The 21,392-nt window shown below is 35.9% G+C and overlaps 1 protein-coding gene across 7 annotated transcripts in view; it reads right to left on the bottom strand.

Moving 5' to 3' along the window:
* Nucleotides 1–385: 385 nt before the first annotated feature.
* The window catches only part of STAG2 (STAG2 cohesin complex component), a 71,229-nt gene continuing 50,222 nt past the window's right edge, over nt 386–21,392 (bottom strand). For 5 of the 7 annotated variants that reach the window (XM_012573116.5, XM_072929123.1, XM_072929124.1 and 2 more), the window contains exons 16-34: nt 20,898–21,001; nt 19,959–20,051; nt 19,670–19,759; nt 18,411–18,614; nt 16,848–16,918; nt 16,403–16,490; nt 16,219–16,299; nt 14,143–14,235; nt 11,649–11,823; nt 11,046–11,185; nt 9,822–9,923; nt 8,036–8,184; nt 7,372–7,500; nt 6,816–7,021; nt 6,227–6,416; nt 6,029–6,142; nt 5,117–5,243; nt 4,712–4,789; nt 386–2,303 (exon numbers count right to left, since the gene is read on the bottom strand). In XM_012573116.5, coding sequence (XP_012428570.1) covers nt 2,280–2,303; nt 4,712–4,789; nt 5,117–5,243; nt 6,029–6,142; nt 6,227–6,416; nt 6,816–7,021; nt 7,372–7,500; nt 8,036–8,184; nt 9,822–9,923; nt 11,046–11,185; nt 11,649–11,823; nt 14,143–14,235; nt 16,219–16,299; nt 16,403–16,490; nt 16,848–16,918; nt 18,411–18,614; nt 19,670–19,759; nt 19,959–20,051; nt 20,898–21,001 — 2,258 coding nt within the window. In that variant the 3' untranslated portion in view covers nt 386–2,279. Of the gene's footprint in view, nt 2,304–4,033; nt 4,174–4,711; nt 4,790–5,116; nt 5,244–6,028; nt 6,143–6,226; nt 6,417–6,815; nt 7,022–7,371; nt 7,501–8,035; nt 8,185–9,821; nt 9,924–11,045; nt 11,186–11,648; nt 11,824–14,142; nt 14,236–16,218; nt 16,300–16,402; nt 16,491–16,847; nt 16,919–18,410; nt 18,615–19,669; nt 19,760–19,958; nt 20,052–20,897; nt 21,002–21,392 lie in introns of those variants that run through there. The other 2 variants (XM_030272627.4, XM_030272626.4) reach the window with 2 other exon arrangements.

The following is a 21,392-nucleotide window of genomic DNA, read 5'->3' as shown; positions in this document are numbered from 1 at the left end:
TTTCTTGGCATGTAAAAGTTCTATACAAATTTTAAAAATTTTATTTGCAGGTACTAACCTCTTCAAAAGCTCACTCTGTATTTACACTAATTCTTTTAACAAGTTTATCTCAAATTAAAGCATATTTAAAACAATCATGATTGCATTAACTTTTCTGCTTTAAATTATTACCCAATTAGTGCTTTATTCACATTTTAAAAACTTGTACAATTTATTACAAATATAAAACAGTGCAGTTTTTCATACATTATCCCAACTCTGAGACAAACACTTAAAAGACATGGAAAAAGGTTTTGATTTCTATAAACATAACATTTGCATTACTCATACCCCTTTCTTCACTGTCCTCCCATAACCCCAATTTAAAAAGATCAAACATACAACATACTGTAGGTTTATTTTTATTCAAAAAGTTACTGTCTCAAGACATAAATACAAATCAGAAAACAGTACAATTAGGACAATAGAATGTGGAGGACAACAGGTTAAGGTAAATATATAAAACATTTTTAGCTGGTTGAAAACAAAGCTGTAAGAACTGCTTTCACAAAGAAACACTCCTTCAAGAGTAAGAAAAATCAACTTAAGTTTAAAATCATATATACAGTCCTCTCAGCAGTTCTATTAAATGCAGTGGTGTGGAAAACAATATAGGCAGTACTTTTAGACATGAGAGTATTTATTTATGTAAAATGAGTTAGGCAGATCTAGTTTTCATTTTGTTGTTACCCCATGACCTAGTAAAATAATTATATTTTATCATGATCCTTTAGATAATCTATGGTTTTTGGCTACCACAGCCGAATGTTTAATTTCTGAGTCTAAAAACAGGAAGCCTTTTTGTATTCACCCATTTGGGGAGATTCTTGTATTGCAAGCGTATTAAGGCATGGAATGATTAAAATAATATACCTCAAGAACTGAGAGACAACTGACAAAAAATATACATATGTAATATAAGTTAATATTTCCTTTAAAATGATGTCTAGCTGCCTAAGCCTTGCAAAATGAGTCAATGTCAAAATGGCATAGATCCACTTTCTGTTTTAGACCAAATTTAATTTATTTGTGAATGGACACAAAATGAAATTTAAAGCTTAGCTTTCAAAGGATATTATGGGTTGTTTATGAGTTTCTATTATCCAATCTAATTTACATATAGAGGAAATGTACTGTAACCTGTTAGAAGTATCTTTAACCTGAAGACTGCTTGCAAAGACAGATAGATAAAACAATATAAAATACAAATTTAAAAATCATTTTTAAAGCATGAATTCTCATGCTCTTCTATTTTTAAACATTGTTAAACTTTCAATATATTTCTGAAACCTCATAATTTTAAGTTGGAATTTAAAAGTAAGAAAAAACTAAACAAACTGCGCAATTATAAAATCAGCACCAATTTATATATATATATAATTTTATTTAAAATTTAGATCCCTATTCCCACACTCTAATAAGCTGTATAATTTTTGTTTAGAATTTTTCTGCAAACATACTACAATAAGCTTCTTTTATTTGGAGACAAAATACAGTGGCACTACTGGAAGGAATTTCACAACATTACATTTTTCTTAAAGGACAAGCAAACTTTCAGGGTTGGTAATGGGCAAGCAAGAGTGAAATCTGTTACGTTCTGGTAGCTTACAGGTTATGGACCTTTCTGAGAAGGCTAACATGAAGCTTTTGGAATAAAAAGTGTGTTTTAGATTAAAAAGCTGTTAAAATTCTGCTTTATGTGTTTTTTTCCATGATTAATTGATACAAACCATCTGTTGCTGAAGTTTGCATTTAATTGAAAATACTGACAACTCTTCTGGTTCGTTCTACACTGTGAGAAAACCAATCCATCTACTATTACAGCTCATGGACATGAACAGCAATCCAGCAGAGCTCATGATTATTTAGTATAGCCAGCAAATGTATAGAGAGGGGCTCAAATCTGTACCAAACACCTCTCAGACTGTTAAGATTAAAACTCAGAGGGAATACTTCTTATGATCCAGAAATAAACTGATAGCACATAAATAAAATATTGGAATTTTTTCCCAACAAAAACTGTAGCTTATCCTCAAATTGTTTACTTGTCCTTTACATTTCTTTTTTTCTTTCAGGCAAACAAAACTGCCCCTTCAATGCACTTGATCTTGAAAGCATGTCATTCTCCTTAGAGAAAAATCTGTTCAGAATTTCACTGTATCTACCACAATTTTGTATTGAAAAACTTCCTCTTCCACTTAGAAAATGACTTCACCACTGATTTATTTGCTGCTCTGGTATTAAAACATTGACACCCCAAGAACCTAAAAAAAAAGTTAGAAATGGTGTCAATTTGTAGTCTAATACACATTTAACAAATAACAAAGCAATTAGTATATAATTTAAGATTAAGACACTTCAAGATATGTTAAGGCATTATTAAGTTTATTTTTCTTCCAAACCAGATTAACCACACTTCTGATTTAGGTAATAATATGAAAAGGGCTCCTCATTCATTAGAAATATTTTTCTCACACTTGAAATTAACTAGATCTAGTAGGAATAGTCTGTGTTTTAATTATTTTAGGTAATAACTGCAGAATAATTTTTAGTTAGGTGCCTAACTCAGATTTCTTTGACATTCTATTGGCTCTAACCTGAAATCAAATATGTTATTACCAGTGACTAAACCTGGGACAAAACACTTCAGACACTGGCTGCTGCTGTGTCTGTGATCACAGAAACCACAGGCCATCCCACATCAGCCAACCAGGACACATATTTAACATTTCCTAGGAAATGTATTCACTCTGTCAGGAAGACAGTGAAAAATCAAACAATCATCAGGTAAAATCAAGCAACTGTACTTCAGGAGATTGTGTAACTAGGGAAAGAAAAAGCTTCCTGAAACAAAGTGTCAGTTTCCACTTCCCATGTGAGAACAAGCCATACAGCTTTCTATGCCAATGGAAGTATGTACGACCAATGATGCACCAAAAAACCCCAAAAAAATCCAGATTTTGTGACTGTCCTAGCTTTTGTAAGACTTTATAAAATCAGCAAGAGCCAAAACAGATCAAATATTCCTGAGCCTTAACACTCTGTCCATATTTATCTGCTTACAAATAAATTTTTACTGTTCTTTGAATTATATTCACTTTGGGTGCTTCCTACAACAGAGCACACAGACAGAACTGCCTCTGGTGCCAGCAATAACTGGGCACATCGGACTAGAAGTCTAGTCATAAACCATGTGCATCTGAATAAATTAAACAGCTCTATTATGCCTACACCTATTAAAAACAAGTGCAACAACTCCGAGAATAAGGGCCCTCTGAAATAAATTACATGACTAAAGCGAATTACCTTTATTCTGAGAATTGTTTGCATTTGTGCAATGGTTTTTACACTGAGCGCGGCCTGTCAGGTGAGCCCCGGCTCCGTGAGGGGCGCTCGTTTGCCCGTGCCGGCCCCGCCCGGCGCTGCCCGCGGCTGCCCCCGCGCGGCCGCTCCCGCGCACTGCGCCGCGGCCCTCAGCCCGCCAGGGCGGCCCGGCCGGGCCTGGGGGAGCTACGGGGGCTCTCAAATCCAGTAATGCCACCTGGGGAAGGCCGCGGCTTCAGCACTGTCAGACTAAAAAGTGACTGCTACTTCACACATCAGTCCAGGAAAAATTGAGTAGAGGAGGGGAAGAACTATTGTGAAACAGAATGTCAGAGAACAGGCGAGATATTTTTCTTGGTGTTAATTCAGGAAAAGAACACACAACAGCCAGACGCACAACCTAACTGATTCATTATTACTAAAGCAAAGCCCTACTGGTACAAAATATATGGTTTTGCATTTAAAACAGTATTTAGGACTTCTTTCTGCCATAAACAAGAAGAGGTTCACGCTGCAACAATACTGTAAAAAAATACATAACCATCTTCCAAATTCCACCAAGCTGTCCAAGATTCCCAGGAAGCCTTGTTGTACTGTCCTCTGCTGGCTTGCTGCAGCTTGTTATTTCCAGTGTAATTTTGTACCAGCTACCCAAGGTCAAAAATGGCTGCATACTTTACAAGTGGTTCAAGACAGAAGGAATCCCTCATGCAGATTTTTAAAAGAGAATAGAGACTGCAGATTTATCAAGTCGGATAAAAGGGCAACTGCAAGCAGAAACTACAGACTTCGGATGTTTTGGACCTAAAACTTTATATGGAAAGAAAAAATACCTCTCATCTCTATAAACAGATATCTGTATTATCTCTTATTTTCTCTATTATCTTACTTATGCACAAAAGTAAATATGCCAATTAAAAAAGAAAAACCCACAAAATGCAAACCATCTAATGCTGACATTTGGTAATGACATCAGTCACTGAACTAAGCTCAGCACAACAGGAAACTTGCTTTTAATACTGTTTATGCACATTTCTTTATTTTTCTAATGCTACTTGCTTATCAGCCTCTGCTAGTCTTTTCCATAACAAATGTGTTTTCTGCTCAGAATCATAGGCTTTTAATTTTTACATAGCTATATATACATATTAAGAACAAAAACCCCATAAACTCGCAAGGAACACTGACTATCCTAGAATGTATGGAGCTGAATTACTGCACCAGTCTGTCAAAGTAAGCTTACAATGACAACCTGAAGACTGCATTCTTTCCATTTAAAATCTGAAGTAAGAGTATGGCAACCTTAAGACTGATTTACATTACTTTCCCCTTAAATAAGTTAACCTACCGATTCATCCATGATTGAAGCGGGGTCAAAGAAATCTGGTTTTAGTTCCGTTCGTTCCCTCCTGTTCTTTGATGGTGGCTTTAGAAAGCAAACAAACAAACATGTTAAGTGTAATTTCACCAGAAAAACAAAGGTTTTACACTGTAGTCAGTGAAGCTGAACTCTCAAGGGGTAAGAATTCACACGGGATAAATGTTATTTCTTACAACAGGAAGTGTTCTTGCTTTTTGTATAGCAATTGGACCAGATGGCTCTTGTACACAGACAACAGCGCAGCTCTTTAACAATGCAGAAAGCAACCAGAATGATTTTTGTTTTATTAGAAGGAAAATTTAATTCAAATATCTTACTTTAAAAGCAGAAATACAAAGCCCAAGAACACTAAAAGAGAAGTAAATTTCTTACTAGGTCTATGTCCATGGTGTCAAAATCCATGCCTTCATTAAGATCTTCAATCCGCCCTTCTGATGACATCATCACATCTTCAACAATTGGCTCTTCATCATCTTCCATTAGACTTGTGCCACGTCGACTGAAATGAAAAGCAATACTGTTTAGCACTAAATCAAGTTAACTTCTATGTATTTAAAATATTAATGCTCAGTAAGGGACTCCCAACAATTCCATTACATAAAACAGAAATGAAGCAATGAAATGAATGCATAACTACTACTAAAGAAAGCTGGTATTTAACCAGAAGATACTAAGAGAGTGTTGGAGAATGCCTAACAAAGGTCAGTTTAGACAACCATGGTACATTGCTAAATGGATATTCTGAAAGGGTGTGAGACCTGGCAAGCAGATCTACTCCACACCTAATTTATGTTCAAGTGAGGAAGAACTTAAGTTTTGCCACTTAAATAAAAATTGTTTCTGCCTTGTGATAAAGCTGGGAAGAATGCCTTTGAAATAAAGTAGATGTGTAAAAACACTACAAATACTCCCACACACTCCTTCATCCTCTTTCCTCTTAAATTCTACATAAAACATCAGATCTTATGCAAAAACTATGGAGTCATTCTAATTATACTAATTGGTGCCACTGTATTTAAAAAAAAAGTCACCACTGAAACTATGTTACATGAAGTACTGGAAATAAAGCAATCAAAAGTAGGGGAAAAATGTAAAGCTCCTCAATACATATGTCCATGGTTTTTGTTTGCAACGTGTACTTTTTTACTCTAGAACTCTCCTTACTGTCCTTAAGAATGCAGAGAACTTTTAAACTTAGATGTATCCCTCTTAAAAGAAACAGGTGTTACTACTGCATTTATAAGCCCTCCCCGACCCACTGAAGGAGCATTTCACTCCACTCACATGGCGTGTTGCAAGTTGCTTCTCAGCTTGACGTAGTTCATCGCTGCCCTCTCCTGTTGTTGTCGCGCGGCTTCTTCCTGTTGCCTTTGAGCCAACATCCACGTTACTTGCGTGCTTAAAAAGACCATTATTCTATTTTAAACATGTACTGGTTTGTGTGTGGACACTAACACAAAGCAGACCTACTCGTGTACGTACTTGTAGTCGAGCGGCGGTTGGTGGTGCTCGGGCTGCATAGGATAGACACCCATGTAGTTCTCGTCGGGTCGCAATCTCTTGGGCTCCCTCATTATCGTGGAAGTGAGCTGAGGTGTCTGCATCATGACTGGTGTGTGCATTGACTGCTCCCTGTTCAGCCACATACTGTCACTACTGCTGCTTTCTTCAGCTGAAAGCAAACACAGGAAGAACATCTGTGAAGTTTCTTTTCAGACTAGTCTAAAAGTGAATGCTAAAATACAAATTAAATGTGTGATACAGAGAATCAATGGCTTAACTTTCTGTCACAAAGTTTTACATGTGCCTCAAAGAGCCTGGATTTATAATCACTGGCTGGAGCATTTCTACACTTTTCTATTGCATGACTCAACACTGTATAGTGCCCTTATTTCCTTTTGTGAATCAAATGAATATTTTTCCCACTAAGACACACACATGATCAGAAGTTAGCTGTTCTGAAAAAACACATAAAGGCATACCCATATAGTCATACTAAAAAATATGGAACAATATGTGCAGCTTATATGAATATCTATTCCAGTAAATTTTAAGATGAGAGAAGTTCTACCTTCAGGTACTTTCCGCTTGCCTGTTGCTGGCTTTGTCTTCTTATTTCTTACTGTAGATCCTCGACTACTGATTCCACTAATCACTGACATGGTATCGTCATCCCCACCAGCTAATAAAGAGTTTCGGTAGGACATGAGAGGAAGCCACACATCTTCTCTTCGTAGAGACATCTGAAAGGTCATGAACTTCTCCAAGTAAACATACCTTTAAATGAAACAAGAAATACAGAGATGCAAAAAATCTGTAACAAAATGTTACCATCTCAAGATAAGTAACTACTGAAATTATTAGCCTATGTTTCTCATCTAGTTAACACCAAGGCCTGACAACAGGAAATCCAGAACACAATTTCTGTTTATCCACCATAAAATGAAAAATAACAACAATAAATACAATTTACCTTCTGTGAGTATACTTCACTACATTAGTGTAAACTTACCTTGATGTGCCAAAGATTGCACTTTAGATGAATGCACAATACACAAATATTTATTCTGATGCACTTCTTTTGTGGTTATCACTATAAATAATACAAATATTAAGAAAATACTTACACTGTTCTTTTGTCTTGTCTGAGAAGTTTCGAGGAGAACTCACTGAGAATATCGAGAAATGCCAAATTTAATGGTGGGTGGCTCTCACCTTGTGGATTAGGCTCCTTAAAAGCAAATTCTATGCCATCCCTAAGAACAAATAAAAAATTACATCAGAAAAAGAACAAACAGAAGTTCAAAGCACTGTGTGTTACCAAAATCAAAACCCTTTCCTTTATGCCAAGAAAGCAATAATTTGATGTTTCTGTATTCTAGCAAAAAATATGAACACTAGTTATTACTTGAATCTGGACACACTTTCTGTCATGGAATTTCAACCTTGCACTGTGGGTTTTCTGCATGAGGCCGACAGGCCCACCACTGACAATGAAGTGGATCCGTTCTTATTGTTATGGACCAGACTATAGAAAGGATTTTTCATTATAGCATCAACACTGTTATCATTTACACACTTATACAATGATGCTGGAGAACACCAACACTTAAACTTTAGATTTACTCAGAGACAAAACTGCAGTCATCTTCTAATTAATATATGGGCTGTATCATCTCTAGGGCTGATGCACTTAGTATTAACAAACTAATTTTCAAAGACTAGGAAGATTATTTTATGTTAGTCAAGAAGTGTTTACAAAAATGGAAGTAATACAAAGCACACAATTACTTGTGTAACATAGCAATAGCTTCTCTTGTTTTCAACTGATCCAATCCAAATGTTAAAGCAAAACGTCGAGCAAGCTCCTTTATACCACTGAATGTTGGTGATGATCTGTCAAAATTATAACCATTTTCTTGAATCATTTCATTGAAGAGCTGCATGGAATAAAAAGGGAAATTTTCATGTATTATGCTAAACTTTGGACCAATACACAGAGAGATAAGTTTCAGTTTAGAAGTATGTTTCACAGCTTTTCCCCCCCCACTCCTACTCTGACAACATCAAGAGACAAACATGGACTTTTTGGACAGTGAAGTCAAAGCTACTCTTTTGAAGAGTCTGCACCCCAGAGATAAACTCTGAAATGCACTGTCCAAGCACTCAAACTGCAGACGTACTGGATGACAGATTTCAGTACTTCACTAAATCAGGTGTTCTAATGTTGAGAATACAAAAAATTAGTAGGATTCCCTAATTACATACACTAACAGAGAAGAAATAAATGGGGTGATCCTCACCTGGTCTTTACTATAAAACATTGTCAAACTACTAGTTCCCGATTCTTTTATTTTCTTCTCAAAATACAGGTATAAAGAAGAAACTCTAAAATGGAAATGCGTTCGGGAAATTGCCAAAGACACCAGAAATTCTGTCACCAATTATGAGATTTTTAAGTACTCAGCAACAGTTGTCAAAGCCAAATACTCTGAACTTTACAGTCTTTTCTTTTCTTTGATCAATCCTTTTCTCATCCTACTGAATTCGACTATAACTCACTTCAATAATAAATTTTTCTATTTTTTAAATTTTGTCTAACACACCCCATCACTCTTCTGTATCACAAAGAATGAAACAAAGAATATTTAGTTACATATTTTAAATGCAATTCCACCAGCTACTTAAGAGTTATGCTGCTATCAAAAGGAAAGGCCTTATTCCCCCTTGGTTTGGCAATATCCATACTGATAAACCAGCCCTAACTTTAATAAGGACTATTTCCATTTGGCCTCCACCAGGCTCAATATCCAGATCTATATTCACTATGTAGCTTTATAACCTTTAGTCAAAAACCAGGGATAGAGAAAATATATTTGGGTAGATTTTCCTTTCATGGATAGCTGTGATCTATGCTGGATTACAGTGTTTTGGAGATATAGGTGTCTACTGTTCTGAGCCTGTGAATAAAATCCATGCAGATGGTTTATGTGAGCAGATGAATCAAAAGCAAACTTTAACTGAATTCATCAGGTTTCCACACAAACAAACTTTATTGAAGAGAACATTAAAGTATGTTTTATTGTCGAATGTGTGAAGTCTCTACTAAACATAAATAAATTACTAAAGCTTCAAATTAAATCTCAGTATAGTTTAAAAAACCCAAAACCAAAACAACACCCCCAAAAGCAAAACAAAACCCCCACAAAAAAACCCCAACCCCTACCACACAGGCAGGAAGTATTAATCTGTTCACAAACAAGTAAACTGGCCATTTCACAACATATATCAGAATACTTTACTTAAACTATTGTTTTAGAGTTATGAAGGTTTTACAGAGTTATGCTCATTTTGTATTTATTGACCTCTCCTACATTTTTTGTGATACAATATTTGGTAAGTATAGAAAGACTTCTGGCAGTTTTTCCCATAGCTGCAGAAAATGTGTTTCAGTTTAGACCTATTTATCCCTATTGCTCATAAAAATTTCATCATCAATATCTCAAATTAGTTACTAAACAACAGGACATCATCTACAGTATTGAATTTCATGCATAAAAATATTATAAACTCTTACCTGCTGCAAACTAAGAATAAGTGTTTTAGCACACTGGATTTTATCTATCTGCCTTGTTTTACTCATCGTTTCTTTAATAATATCACCATAGTCATTGTAATACTAGGAAAAACAACAAAAAAAAAGGTGAATTGTCAGTGTTAGTTGAAAACATTGCAATTACTGAATTCTTCTGAAAACAAAATCTAGGGTATGATCTTTTAGAAAGAAAAATCAAACATTAACTAAAGGGAAAAAAAATCCCAACATGTTCATGACTACACCAAAATTACACCCTACACCACTTCCAGAATAATAACTGAAAAACAAACCATAAATGCAAAAAGAATAAATCCACTTTTCGTTCTTGCAGTGAGTATTACTTTAGAGGCAGAATGACCTATTTATCTTCAGGGCCATGACATATTTGTTAATGACACATGTTCACCCCTTCAGGGTACAAGATTAGACTCTATCTTTTTACTAACTCCTGTGACTCTGGTGGGGAGTTTTATTTTCTTTGCTGAAAGAATGCACTTACAGACAGCATCATAGGCATAATTTGTCCAATAAAGACAGCTGTCTGTTCAAGTTTTTAAGTATTTCGGGTTTAAGAAAGACCCAATTAGTTATTTGGAGAATCAAAATATATGTAGGTCACTCAAGACAGATAAAAGCAGGCTGCTGAAATTTTAAGTTTTTAGGGTAATCACCAAGGAGCAAAGCTTTATCATGTTCACAAAATGAGAACTCATATTAATGTGCAGCTGTGAATCCCATGAGCCAGGAGAATTTAAGTAAGATTGGAACAGATACAAAGATAATGGGGAGAGGGGACTCAAATTTTACTTCTCTTCTACAAAGTTTAAACTTCAATTATTGGAGGAGACTAGACATCATAAGGTTGATCTTGGGAAGAACATTCTCAAAAGGCCTACTAAACTAGTAAGTGAATCAAGAATACACCATCAATCAGAGTAAGAAAATAAAAGTAGTAAAAACAACACTAAAATAATGAGTTTCCCCCCTTGGTCCCCACCACCCACACAGCACAGGAACTGCAAAACTCATCTCTGCAATTTTTGCCTCTACATACTAAAAAGGGCCTACACCTCTGGAGTTTTGAATTCTTCACATTTTGAATCGGTTATCTTGTAAGGTAAAAAAACAAGAAATAGTTAAAAATCCCACAATTACTGTATTCTAGTAGTTTTATGAAGTACCACTACTAAGCTTCAAATTTACCTTCATATATTGCTTGAAAATGTCAGCGGCTGTGTTCATTTCCACCACAGTATATACAATGAGCTTACAGAAAGCTGCAAGGAGGTTTCTTCTTTTGTGTAATGCTTCAATTTTGCTGGCTTCATCATCCTGCTGTCCATCTAGAAAGAGTTCAAAACAGGAAAATTGTCAGGTTTAAAGACTCCATGTTTAAACATTTATATACAAAACTAACATGGGCTAGTGGTCATGATTCAGAAAATCAGATCTCAGTTCTGATGGAATGCACTCCACTGTCCACTGATATATCTGTTACCCTGATACAGTGATAAATATTTGAGCCTACTAAACCAAACCTTTATTGCAATTATCCTCCATGTTCCCAGTACAGGGAATCATCTACTGACATTTAAAAGACACACCTACCTCTGTGCACATGCACACCTCTCAATGACAAAACAAAATTAAAATGAAAAAACAACCAGGCAAACAAGAAACAACCCAACAAAATACCACCACCAGAATGCAGAAGGAAAGAGACAAAAAAACCCCAGAAATGCACAAGGAAACAAAGATATTAGTTAGAAAAAAAAAATAAAAAGGAAATTTAAGTTTTGTACAAACCCGCACTATTATTATCATCATCCTGATCAATGAAGACATGATCTAAAATAAAACTGAGTAGTTCAGATTGCAAGGAAGAATCAGGAGTGTAAACAAGTGGCTCCAAGATGTCACGTCCTCCTGTCATAATCTGATGGCTGAAGATCATCAACACATCACACAGAATTGTGAAAGCCTGTTAAAAAGAAACCTTAATAAATACTTGCTTGGAAAGTGGATTTTGTTTAGATACTGTATTTGCACTTGACAAAATACTCAAGATCTCATCAGTGTACACAGGCCACTGAAGCCCTACATAACTACAAAGGCCAACTGAAGCCAAAATGTGCATAGTTTCACACAGCCGGTTCCTGTATTTGGACACCAAGTCTTGATAAAAATATTGCACAGATGATGCCAAACTAAATATTAAAATGTTGCAAGATTAAAACATGAGAAGCCTGAAACTCCCAAACTCTACGTGATGGATACTACATTAGGTCACTAGAGAACTTTGTGGACTCTGACCATTGTACAATCTCCTTTTTGGCTGACTTTTCTTAAAAATGTTTCAATCACATTTGTTTAACATATAACAACTGAGATTATTCAACCCCTTTAAATCCTACTGCCCAAAAATGCAAAAGTGCAACCAACTTTTTCTTTTGCTGGTCAACCTGTACATCTGATATCAGAATTAAATGTCTGTAATCCACTGCCCCAGAAGGTTCAAATGTCATAGCATCTGACACAGGGACTGACATTCTTCAAAGCAGCAGACCAAGGCAACAAGCTGCTTAGTGCTGCACCTTCTCTTTGGCTCTCGTCTCCCAAGTATTTCCATGAACCGGTCTGCTCTCTGCTTCCTCAAAGTGATTACTACTAATTTCTGGTCACAAAAAATACATGTGCTCCTCTGAAGTCCCTCGTCTCCTTTCATGAGATTAGAGAAGGGAAGTGGAACCCACACCAAGTGGAACACTGTACCCTGTGTAACAGGTACTCTGTGTAACCAGGCAGCTCTAGTTTCTAGAGCGTCCACCAGAGTCTGAGAGTCATACACTCCCGGAGAGACCTGCTCAGAGCTTCAGTAATTTTTGTTACTAGCACCTTCACACCCTAAACCTTGTGACTATTACACTAGGTAGCTCTTTGACATAGAACATGCCTATTAAGCTCCAGGAATACTCTTATTTTAGCAGGAGTTTCAAAAGCTGCAATTGTGCAACTCAGTGGACCAGATTTTCCAACGTAACCAGGTTATTATTATCTTCAGCAGCAAAAAGGCTCCTGGCTTTCTATGTCTTTAATTAAACAGTCTACCTAGAAGATAATCTGGTCCTTCGCCTGTAGAGACATACTTCATTTTCTTTCATTTTAGCATTTTAAAGATTGTTAAAGGCATTTGCTTAAAATTAATTCTGCTATTGGTAACCTGCGCTTTTCACTGGAACCTCAAAATCCTATGAACTGTTTTAAACTCTGTTATTCTCAGAACAAGTGTTTCCCAATGTCTCAATTCTTTTTGAAACAGAAGCAAATACTAAAGACGAACCCCAAAACCTTCATGCCAATATTTTTAAAAAGTCAGGACTTCTGTCTCCTGTCTGAACTGTCATGCACGACTTACTCAAGCTCAAGATCTGCATTTTTTTATGTCTGAAACATTTAAGAACTTAGTTCTAGCTAAACCTCTTCCCCACAAAGGGCAACTGTATGAGGGACTAACTATAAAGCTGCTCACATTTTTTCTAAGCAGTGCATCATTGCTGAGGCTTCCAAGCATTTGCTACAGCATCTCTGAACAACATTATTACCAACAGAGCAGTGTGAGTGTTCCTAAAGGTGACTCCAAAAAATTCCCATTTCCCAACAATAAACTCTCCTAGGTTACAGTGAATATTTTGTACATGTATAAACATATACAAACTCATCTTTAGTAGTCTTTTTTTGCCTCCTGATTTTGAGATCCCCAAATTCTTGGGACTCTGAAAAACTGAGGAATACATTGTGTTATAAAGCAACACAGAGAAGGAAGAGAAGGGAAGCTGCACCTGCATCCATTCAAAGATAAAACCAAACAAAACCCTTTTAAATTGCCATCCTTAGCCAGTTTTGAGGCTATGAATCCACAGCTCCACAGGAGATGTGGGTCATTAGCACATGGTAAGCAAAAGGTTTGAAATGGAACTCTCACTCAGCTTAAACCCAGAGGCTTTTACAGTGCACCTGCAGAGTCATTACTTAAAGTAACAAAAAAAAAAAAAGCTCCTTTGCATACAACATTATGCTGCCTAAAATTACTTGAAAGATTCAAGTTAAAATTGATTCTGAAGCCCTATGTACACAAGGAGGACAAGCATACAAGTACCATATGCACTGACACTCAAAGGGCACTCAGCCTGAACATTCAGGACATCATGTTCCCACAGAAGTGCCAAAAATATTAGTAAGAACTTTCCAGCTGCATTAAAAGTACAGTATTAGAAGATTCCAAGTAACAACAGCCACTAACCTGTTCCTTAACAGCAGTATTTACATTGGTCAGGTAGTGTTGACAGATCTGACAGAACACTCTCATCTGCTTCTTCAGACGTAGAAGATCCTCCTTTAAAGAGAATGATTACATGTAACAGTTTTGCTTTTTCAATTTTACAGTCCCATACAGTGCATTCACTTTCACAGAACATTCCACCACAGACCTTAGTGGTACTATTCAAGTCCACTACATTAAGAACTCACTGTTACAAATAAAATTAGCACGTAGCAATTTCCTTAATATTGCCATTCTGTGTAGCACAGAAGAGATGACAGTTGGGATGAAAATAATGTTATTTTTTTAAAAGGTGGTAACTAAAAAAACTGTTACAAAGGAGAAGAAAAGTCTCAATAAGGGACCACTTTTTCATTAGGTTCTTTTCATTCCTGCTCAAAGTATTACAAATTACATTTTGCTGCAAAACAGCTAGGATAATCTTCATTTCTAAACTAACTTGTCAGTATTTAGCTCATCTTCTGCCATCAGGCTTGAGATAAAGCTTTAATCACAATTACAAAAACCTCAAGACTACTGTTTACCCTTTAAGGAATAAGGTAAGACAACCTTCAAATCCTTCACACACCTAAACGCCTCTGAACAATCTGTGCAGCCACTTCTTATCAGGTATTTGGGGGTGGAAATGTTAAAAGCCATTAAAATACAAATGGGTAAACTAACCAGCTAGTGGTCAAGCTCATATTCCTCTATAACACCTTCAGACTATAATTACTCACTGGACTAAAGAAGTCTCAATAGATAGTGAAAATTGTCATTATCTGATACAGGTGTTCTCTGTTATAAGATCATTAGTACAAGTTACACAGCATGATTTTCCACTCCTACATCTACCAGAAGCCCAAACTACCACATTCTAAAATTAAAAAAAAAAAAAAATTAAAGGAAAAATATGTGTATCCTCACATTAAAATGAGAGTATTGTAAAAATGGATTATTAATTACTCATACACTATTAATGTGATGAGTTCCCGCCGTTTTCTCTCTAGTAAATTGTGACAGTCATATACAACTTTTTTTTTCTTGTATTAACTACAGCCATGACAATCAAAGTGTTTAAAAAACATGAAGAATTTACTTGTCTCCACTCTGATATAAAGAAAGGTGTGTTAGCAGAAACTCCAATAATGAAGTGCAACTCCAGCACAGAATGCCAGTAAAAAAGCACTCTAATTACAGGAACTGCAGAAAAGGTGTGTTTGATTACAGGGATTACATTTTTTAATTTTAGCTAGAGAAATCATTAAAATGTTTCAGCACTTACAAACTCAATTCTAAACTAGTTAGGCCTTCGAAAAAAGCCTTTTTATATTTGGCAGTTCACACAGTGAACCACCTAATCAACATCTTCAAGCAATGCTGGATACAGGAAACTTTAATCCTTTCTCTAAGATTTTTCAAGAAGTGAAATTGGAAAGATGACATTTGCCAGAGCTTTGCCCTTCAAGATTACTACACATAGAACCAGAACTGGGCCTCTCATCATTCCCTGAAAAGATATGAAATTTAACTTAATCTTTTCACATCTTTATTTAACAATAGATTTAAAAGACTGAGGAAGGGTAAAGTAGGATTGTGACATACTGAGCAATAAGAATAGTATGATAGTACAAATTCTTAGATCTCACCAACTTGTCACTGATACTTCAACGTTTCCAAACAAATCCAAACCCACTACCTGAGAGGAGTAAGAATTACTATTCTGTGTTTGGTAACTTCCATTCTACCCCTTCGTGGCATTATTACTGTGGCTGATAGGTATCATGTTTATTTACTATTACTTTAAAATTCAGTCAAATTAAACATAATACTGACATTCAAATAATAAAAACAATTGAAGAAAGGACTAGGTTTGTAAAAGTAAAGAATGTGACTACTAAAACTATTAATTCAGAAGAACATTAAAAAAGCAGAATTAGGTAGGTATCAATATAAAGAAAATTCCTAGTTTTAAGTAACTTCATCACAATTTCCACTTGATGACACTGCAGCTATGTACAAATGTTTATTTACTAATACAGCTGGACCAGGGCATACCTTTGTGGAACTGCTTTCAGTAACTTTCGCTAGCTGCCAAAGGATTACATAATGAGTACACTGCAGTGCATGAATAACAATCTGAAATCAAAAGGAAAAAAAGCATTAGATGACAAAGACCAATAAAAGACAGCAACAAAAGCTATTTGTTGTTGTGCCTAAAGAACACATTTCAACTACAGACCTGTTCTGGCATGTCTCCATTTTCAATGCCAGTTTTCAATAGCTTGTAGTTGCAGCCAAACAAGTCCCATCTTGATAGGTCATGAGCACTGGAAGCATTAGAAATTAAGCACAAAGTATTATTTAACTAATACTTTTTCTGCAGTTTGAGGTTAACAAGTACTAAAAGCTTAACTAGTCAAAAATAATTAACCACGTAATTAATTAATTAGATTTTTTAAAATAGTGTTGAAAAAACCCAGCCACTGAAAATCTCCCCACCCAAACCAACACACACACAAAAAGTAATTTAAAAAACCCAAAACAATTCCATGAATGGCATTAAAAAGTAAGATGTATCATATTAAAAACAAACAACCCGCTCACCACAAACCCCGATACTGAATTAAAAACAAACAACTCCCGTCACCACAAACCCTGACAGACGCATTCAAAAGCCAACTTACTTGTGAAAAGCAGTGATTCTCTTCAGTGTTGACAAGACTTGATATGCATCATCTTCATCAGGTTCCTCCCCCTATTTAATAATCATATGGTGAGATATCTCAAGCAGTGTATCTAAGTGAACTGAGGAACTTTGTAAAACCAAATAAACACACCCCCAAACAGGGGGGCAGGAGAGGTGTGGACCTGATGCTAAATGATTTATCATGTTACATATGCTTTTAGAAGAGTTAGAGAGATAGGGCAGCCAGCAGTTCATATCTAGAGATGGAATCAATGATGTTAAATGTCTTTTCCAACCTAGACAATTCTATGATTCTATAAAATAGCAGCTGAAGAAGAAAGAGAAGGAGGGGGTGGGGAGGAAGGAGAAGGGAGAAAAGGCCTAGGCTAGCAAACTACAATGTATAATGTAGGTGCTCCTATTTTCTATGAAGAATCCAGCAGAGGCCACTGTCAGACAAAAGACACTGGACTAGATGGGCCACAGGTCAGTACTTCAGTCCTACTTTAATCACAGAAAAGTCTTTGAGTGAGGTAAGGGAACTGGTTTGCTCTAATCTTCCTGTAAGTTCTGATTTAGTGGAAAAAAAAAGAGTAAAAATGGAAGGGTCAAAAAAGTATCTCTTTGTACATAAGATAAACTATCTGAGGTCAAGAAACTCCTCCTTAGTCTAGCAGAGATAATGCAAGTTTTACTATTCTGTAGTTGCACAACCTATCAAAGAACTAAGGATTTCAACACTTCTACCAGAGTATTTGCCATTTTCTTTCAAGCCAACTTCTGACATCTCATTTCCTTGCTTTACCTCTCATTCTTTCTTTTCATCACAAAGGGAAACAAATGGGCACATTTCTTGTTTAGGATTTCTAGAATGGAGTTCTAGTTCAGAACAAAAAGCAAAAAAAAAAAGGAGAGCTTGATAAACTACATGCATCTAAGAAATGTTAAGAATGAAGCTGTCAAAAAGACACTTCCCATGCGCCTCTCACAGATGAAAAGGAGAAACAAATTTTATCCGAACGTCAGAGATCCCACATAGTGAAGTTAAATATCAGAAGATTCTCACTTCTCAGATCAACACAGTGTGGGAACAAAGTTATTTTTGATCTACTAACTGCATCTGCTTGCATTCAGGAAGGGAGGGGGAGTGTTTTCTAGAGATTTTGATATTTAACAACAGCAACGTGCAACCACAACAGGCAAGACTAGCTACAGTAGTACATCTGAGGAGATTCCTTGGGGAATTACAATATTACACCTCTCAAAACTGTAAGCCTCAAAAGCTAAGAGTAAAAAGTTTATGTATTTAATGTTTATCTGAAACTTATCTCAAATTCCCATAGGACTCTTGTCAAAAGGAGACCAAAATTAAAGACTCACTAAAAAACCAGTCTGTTCACACTATCACAGCAGCGACACTTTTGTATTATTGCACTTGACTTAAGAGTTTTGAAAACCAGAGGGAAGCTCCCATCCCTAGCTCTGACTTGCAGAGAAAGACAGAAAAAATACTGAAAATATTTACAAGGGCAGGGAAAGGTGATCTTGCACATTAAAATACCTCTTGCAGGAAATCCTCAAGAAGTCGATTAAACTTGTCTGCCAATTCATCTATTAACTGACTTCTTGCAATGTCAACCCTGTTAAAGATTGTGAATTCTTCATTACAGAGAGCATGGTAGGTTTTTGAACAGGCTTCCAAAACATCTATATCTGTGTGCTTCTCCACAATATCCCGAATTTGTCGCAGTAAGGCATCCAAATGCTACAAGGAAGAAGAGCCAAAGAAGAAAAGATGCATTTTTATTTTCATATATATATTTATATATACACACATGCAAATATACACATACATTTTTAATAAACATTTTAAGATTTTTAAAAGGTAAATTCTGATTATTACTTTTGTAACTATGATACAGAACAAAGCTTCTGAGAAATTAAGTCTATTTATCAAAAATTAAGTTGGAGCTTGTCAAAGACCAAATCACAGAAGTGATTAAAAAAGTGATTTGCTATTGTTGGTATGGTCTTATCTAACACTTGAATTTGCAATGACAACTGAACAACATAGAAGTATTTACCTCCCACTCACAAACCTTTATGCATGTTTATGTGTGCCTTAAAAGCTGTATAACTGAAGTTTTAATTTCATAATACTCTATTGTCCACCAACTAAAGCCACCTTCAGCTGTTCTTATACTCCCCCCTCAACCTGAGATGCTCACTGCTGCTCAATCACTGCTGGCTGTGCTGCCAACTACACATTTCATCACTTCTTGGCTCTAGTGATTTCCAGCTACCTCCTTTCACAATGCAATAGGACATCTGAGAAGGAGACAATAGAGATGAGAACAGCTTCAACTGCATCATCATAGCAGATAAAATGAGAGCAGTAACTACATCATTTGTGATCTGGTATCCTGCCTCTTTTTCATTCAATGATGATGGAGGTTTTCTAGTTTCAGTGACAGAAAAAGAGAAGTTATTGAGCTGTTTCTACAAGCTTTATCTGTCAGACAGCTATCACAAACATGACCATAATCCAGCAATAAAGGTTCTCAATTTAAGTTCATTTAACTGGAAGATGTTCTGTTAAAACTGGCCAGACAGGCCTTAGAAAAACTTGTGTTTTCAGTATATCTAAGAAGAGGACCCAGCCACAACTCTGAAATCAAAGTTGCACCATTAGTAAGGGTTACAATAAATAAAACCTCCTTTACACAAAAAAACACTCCTAAAATGGTAATGAAAATTCCAATGATGAAGTCTAAATTCTGAGGCTTTTCCTTTTATGTTTATGTGTGGATGTTACCATACCTTTTCTAATCGCCCTGTTGTATAAATTTCCAAATCAAAGTACTGTGGCAACTGCAGTAAGTTGGTGACTTTTTCTGCATCTACAGAATACTGTAAAAATGACAAGGAAAAAAGTTTAGTTAGAAGAAATCCTGGACAACATAACATAATTCATTTTAGAACAAGTAGATATAAATAAAGATTACTAAGAAAAAATTAAAACTTGTGGTAAGCTGCATCATTAATTACAGAAATATACTTTTAAACATTTCAACAAGCTTCCATCAGTGAGAAATGGAATTAAACCTACCTTTGCTAGCAACTGAGGAAGTGCCACTGCAAAAAGCTCAGTAATTTTTGTCCTGTCATCCAATTGGGTCTTCTTTTCCTTTGCTGTCAGCACCTAAAATATTGGTATTGTGAGAATTTTATAGCTAAAAGTTCTGGTGCAAAGTTTTATTATAATTAATGAAAAGATGATTAGGTACATGGACCTCTAAAATCACTGTAACTTATCAATGTAAAGCAGGAAGAAAGTGTGCAATTAAAAAAAAAAGGGAAAAACCAACATTTGCCATTCAAAAAATGCAATTCAAAGTCAGTACTAACACTATTAAGATTATCTTGAAAACAGAAGTTATAACCTTTCCTGCAACAAAATATCATTACTGGAATGACAACATAAGAATGGGAACCCCCCTTTGGCTTAGAATTTTTAACAATATTTACTCAATTGATTTGTCAATCCTATGTTCATACAAGCTTTCAACCTGTTCTTAAATGGGTTTCTTACCAAAATATGCACCAGTCTTGAGAGAAGATTCCTTAATGTCTCCACAAAAGAGGCTGCCTAAACTCCATACAATCACAGAAAAGCCAGCTGGTGGACTGCCCTTCTTTCAAAAGACTATGTGGTGTATTTTCCTTTCCCTCATTTTGCTCTTTCATACTGAAAAGAGTTTTAGCTTTTCCCAAACATTGATTCTAGTCCTCCCTTCAAAGTAATACTGTTTTCAGAATGAATTTCTATTATCTTTAGTAGTACAAATGCAATAGTTTGAACAGTACTAAGCACGTGCCCAAGTCCAGAAAAAGCAAACTAGCCAAGGTAGTCAGACATGGAGACCAAGGCTAAATCTCCCATCTCAGTCTCTTCAGCAGCAACAGCCTACAGTCTCTTCCTTCTTCCCACAGTGGCCCCACAGAACCACTCCCACATCTCTAGATGAGGAGGTTTTTTGCTTCCTACCCTTTTCCCCGTTCCTCTTCCCACAGGAGGATGACATTCAGCCGCCTGCCGAATTGTACAAAGCATGATTTCAATCAGTGCGCTTTCCTGTCTGTCTGTTAAAGCTGAAATTTAAGAAAGAAAGAGATGTTAACACACAACTTATTTTTCATTTTCCACAAGGATTAAGATATGTTGGGGTTGCTGTTTGGATTTGGGGTTTTTTTTTTGTTGTTTTGTTTGTTTTTTTTTTTCTTTTTTGTTTAAGGCAAGAAGACAGACATGTAGACCAACAGCTCATTTCCAGAGATGAGGGTGACAGAGGGGATAGAGAAAGTAAGTACCTTATAAAATGACATCAGAAAATACTGAAAAACTGAGGGAGTAGCACTGGATAGGTCACAGGACGGGATGGAACAAACACTAAGTTTTAGAATTATTTTACTTCCTTTCTATTTTTTCAGAGGTCCATTTACTAGGACCTATGAATTACAGAACTATACCAGGGGTTTTGTT

The sequence above is a fragment of the Taeniopygia guttata genome, chromosome 4A (genome assembly GCF_048771995.1).
Source record: "Taeniopygia guttata chromosome 4A, bTaeGut7.mat, whole genome shotgun sequence".
NCBI classification, from domain to species: domain Eukaryota; kingdom Metazoa; phylum Chordata; class Aves; order Passeriformes; family Estrildidae; genus Taeniopygia; species Taeniopygia guttata.
The sequence above is the reverse complement of the archived record's forward strand: the minus strand, read 5'-3'. Positions and strand labels throughout refer to the sequence as shown.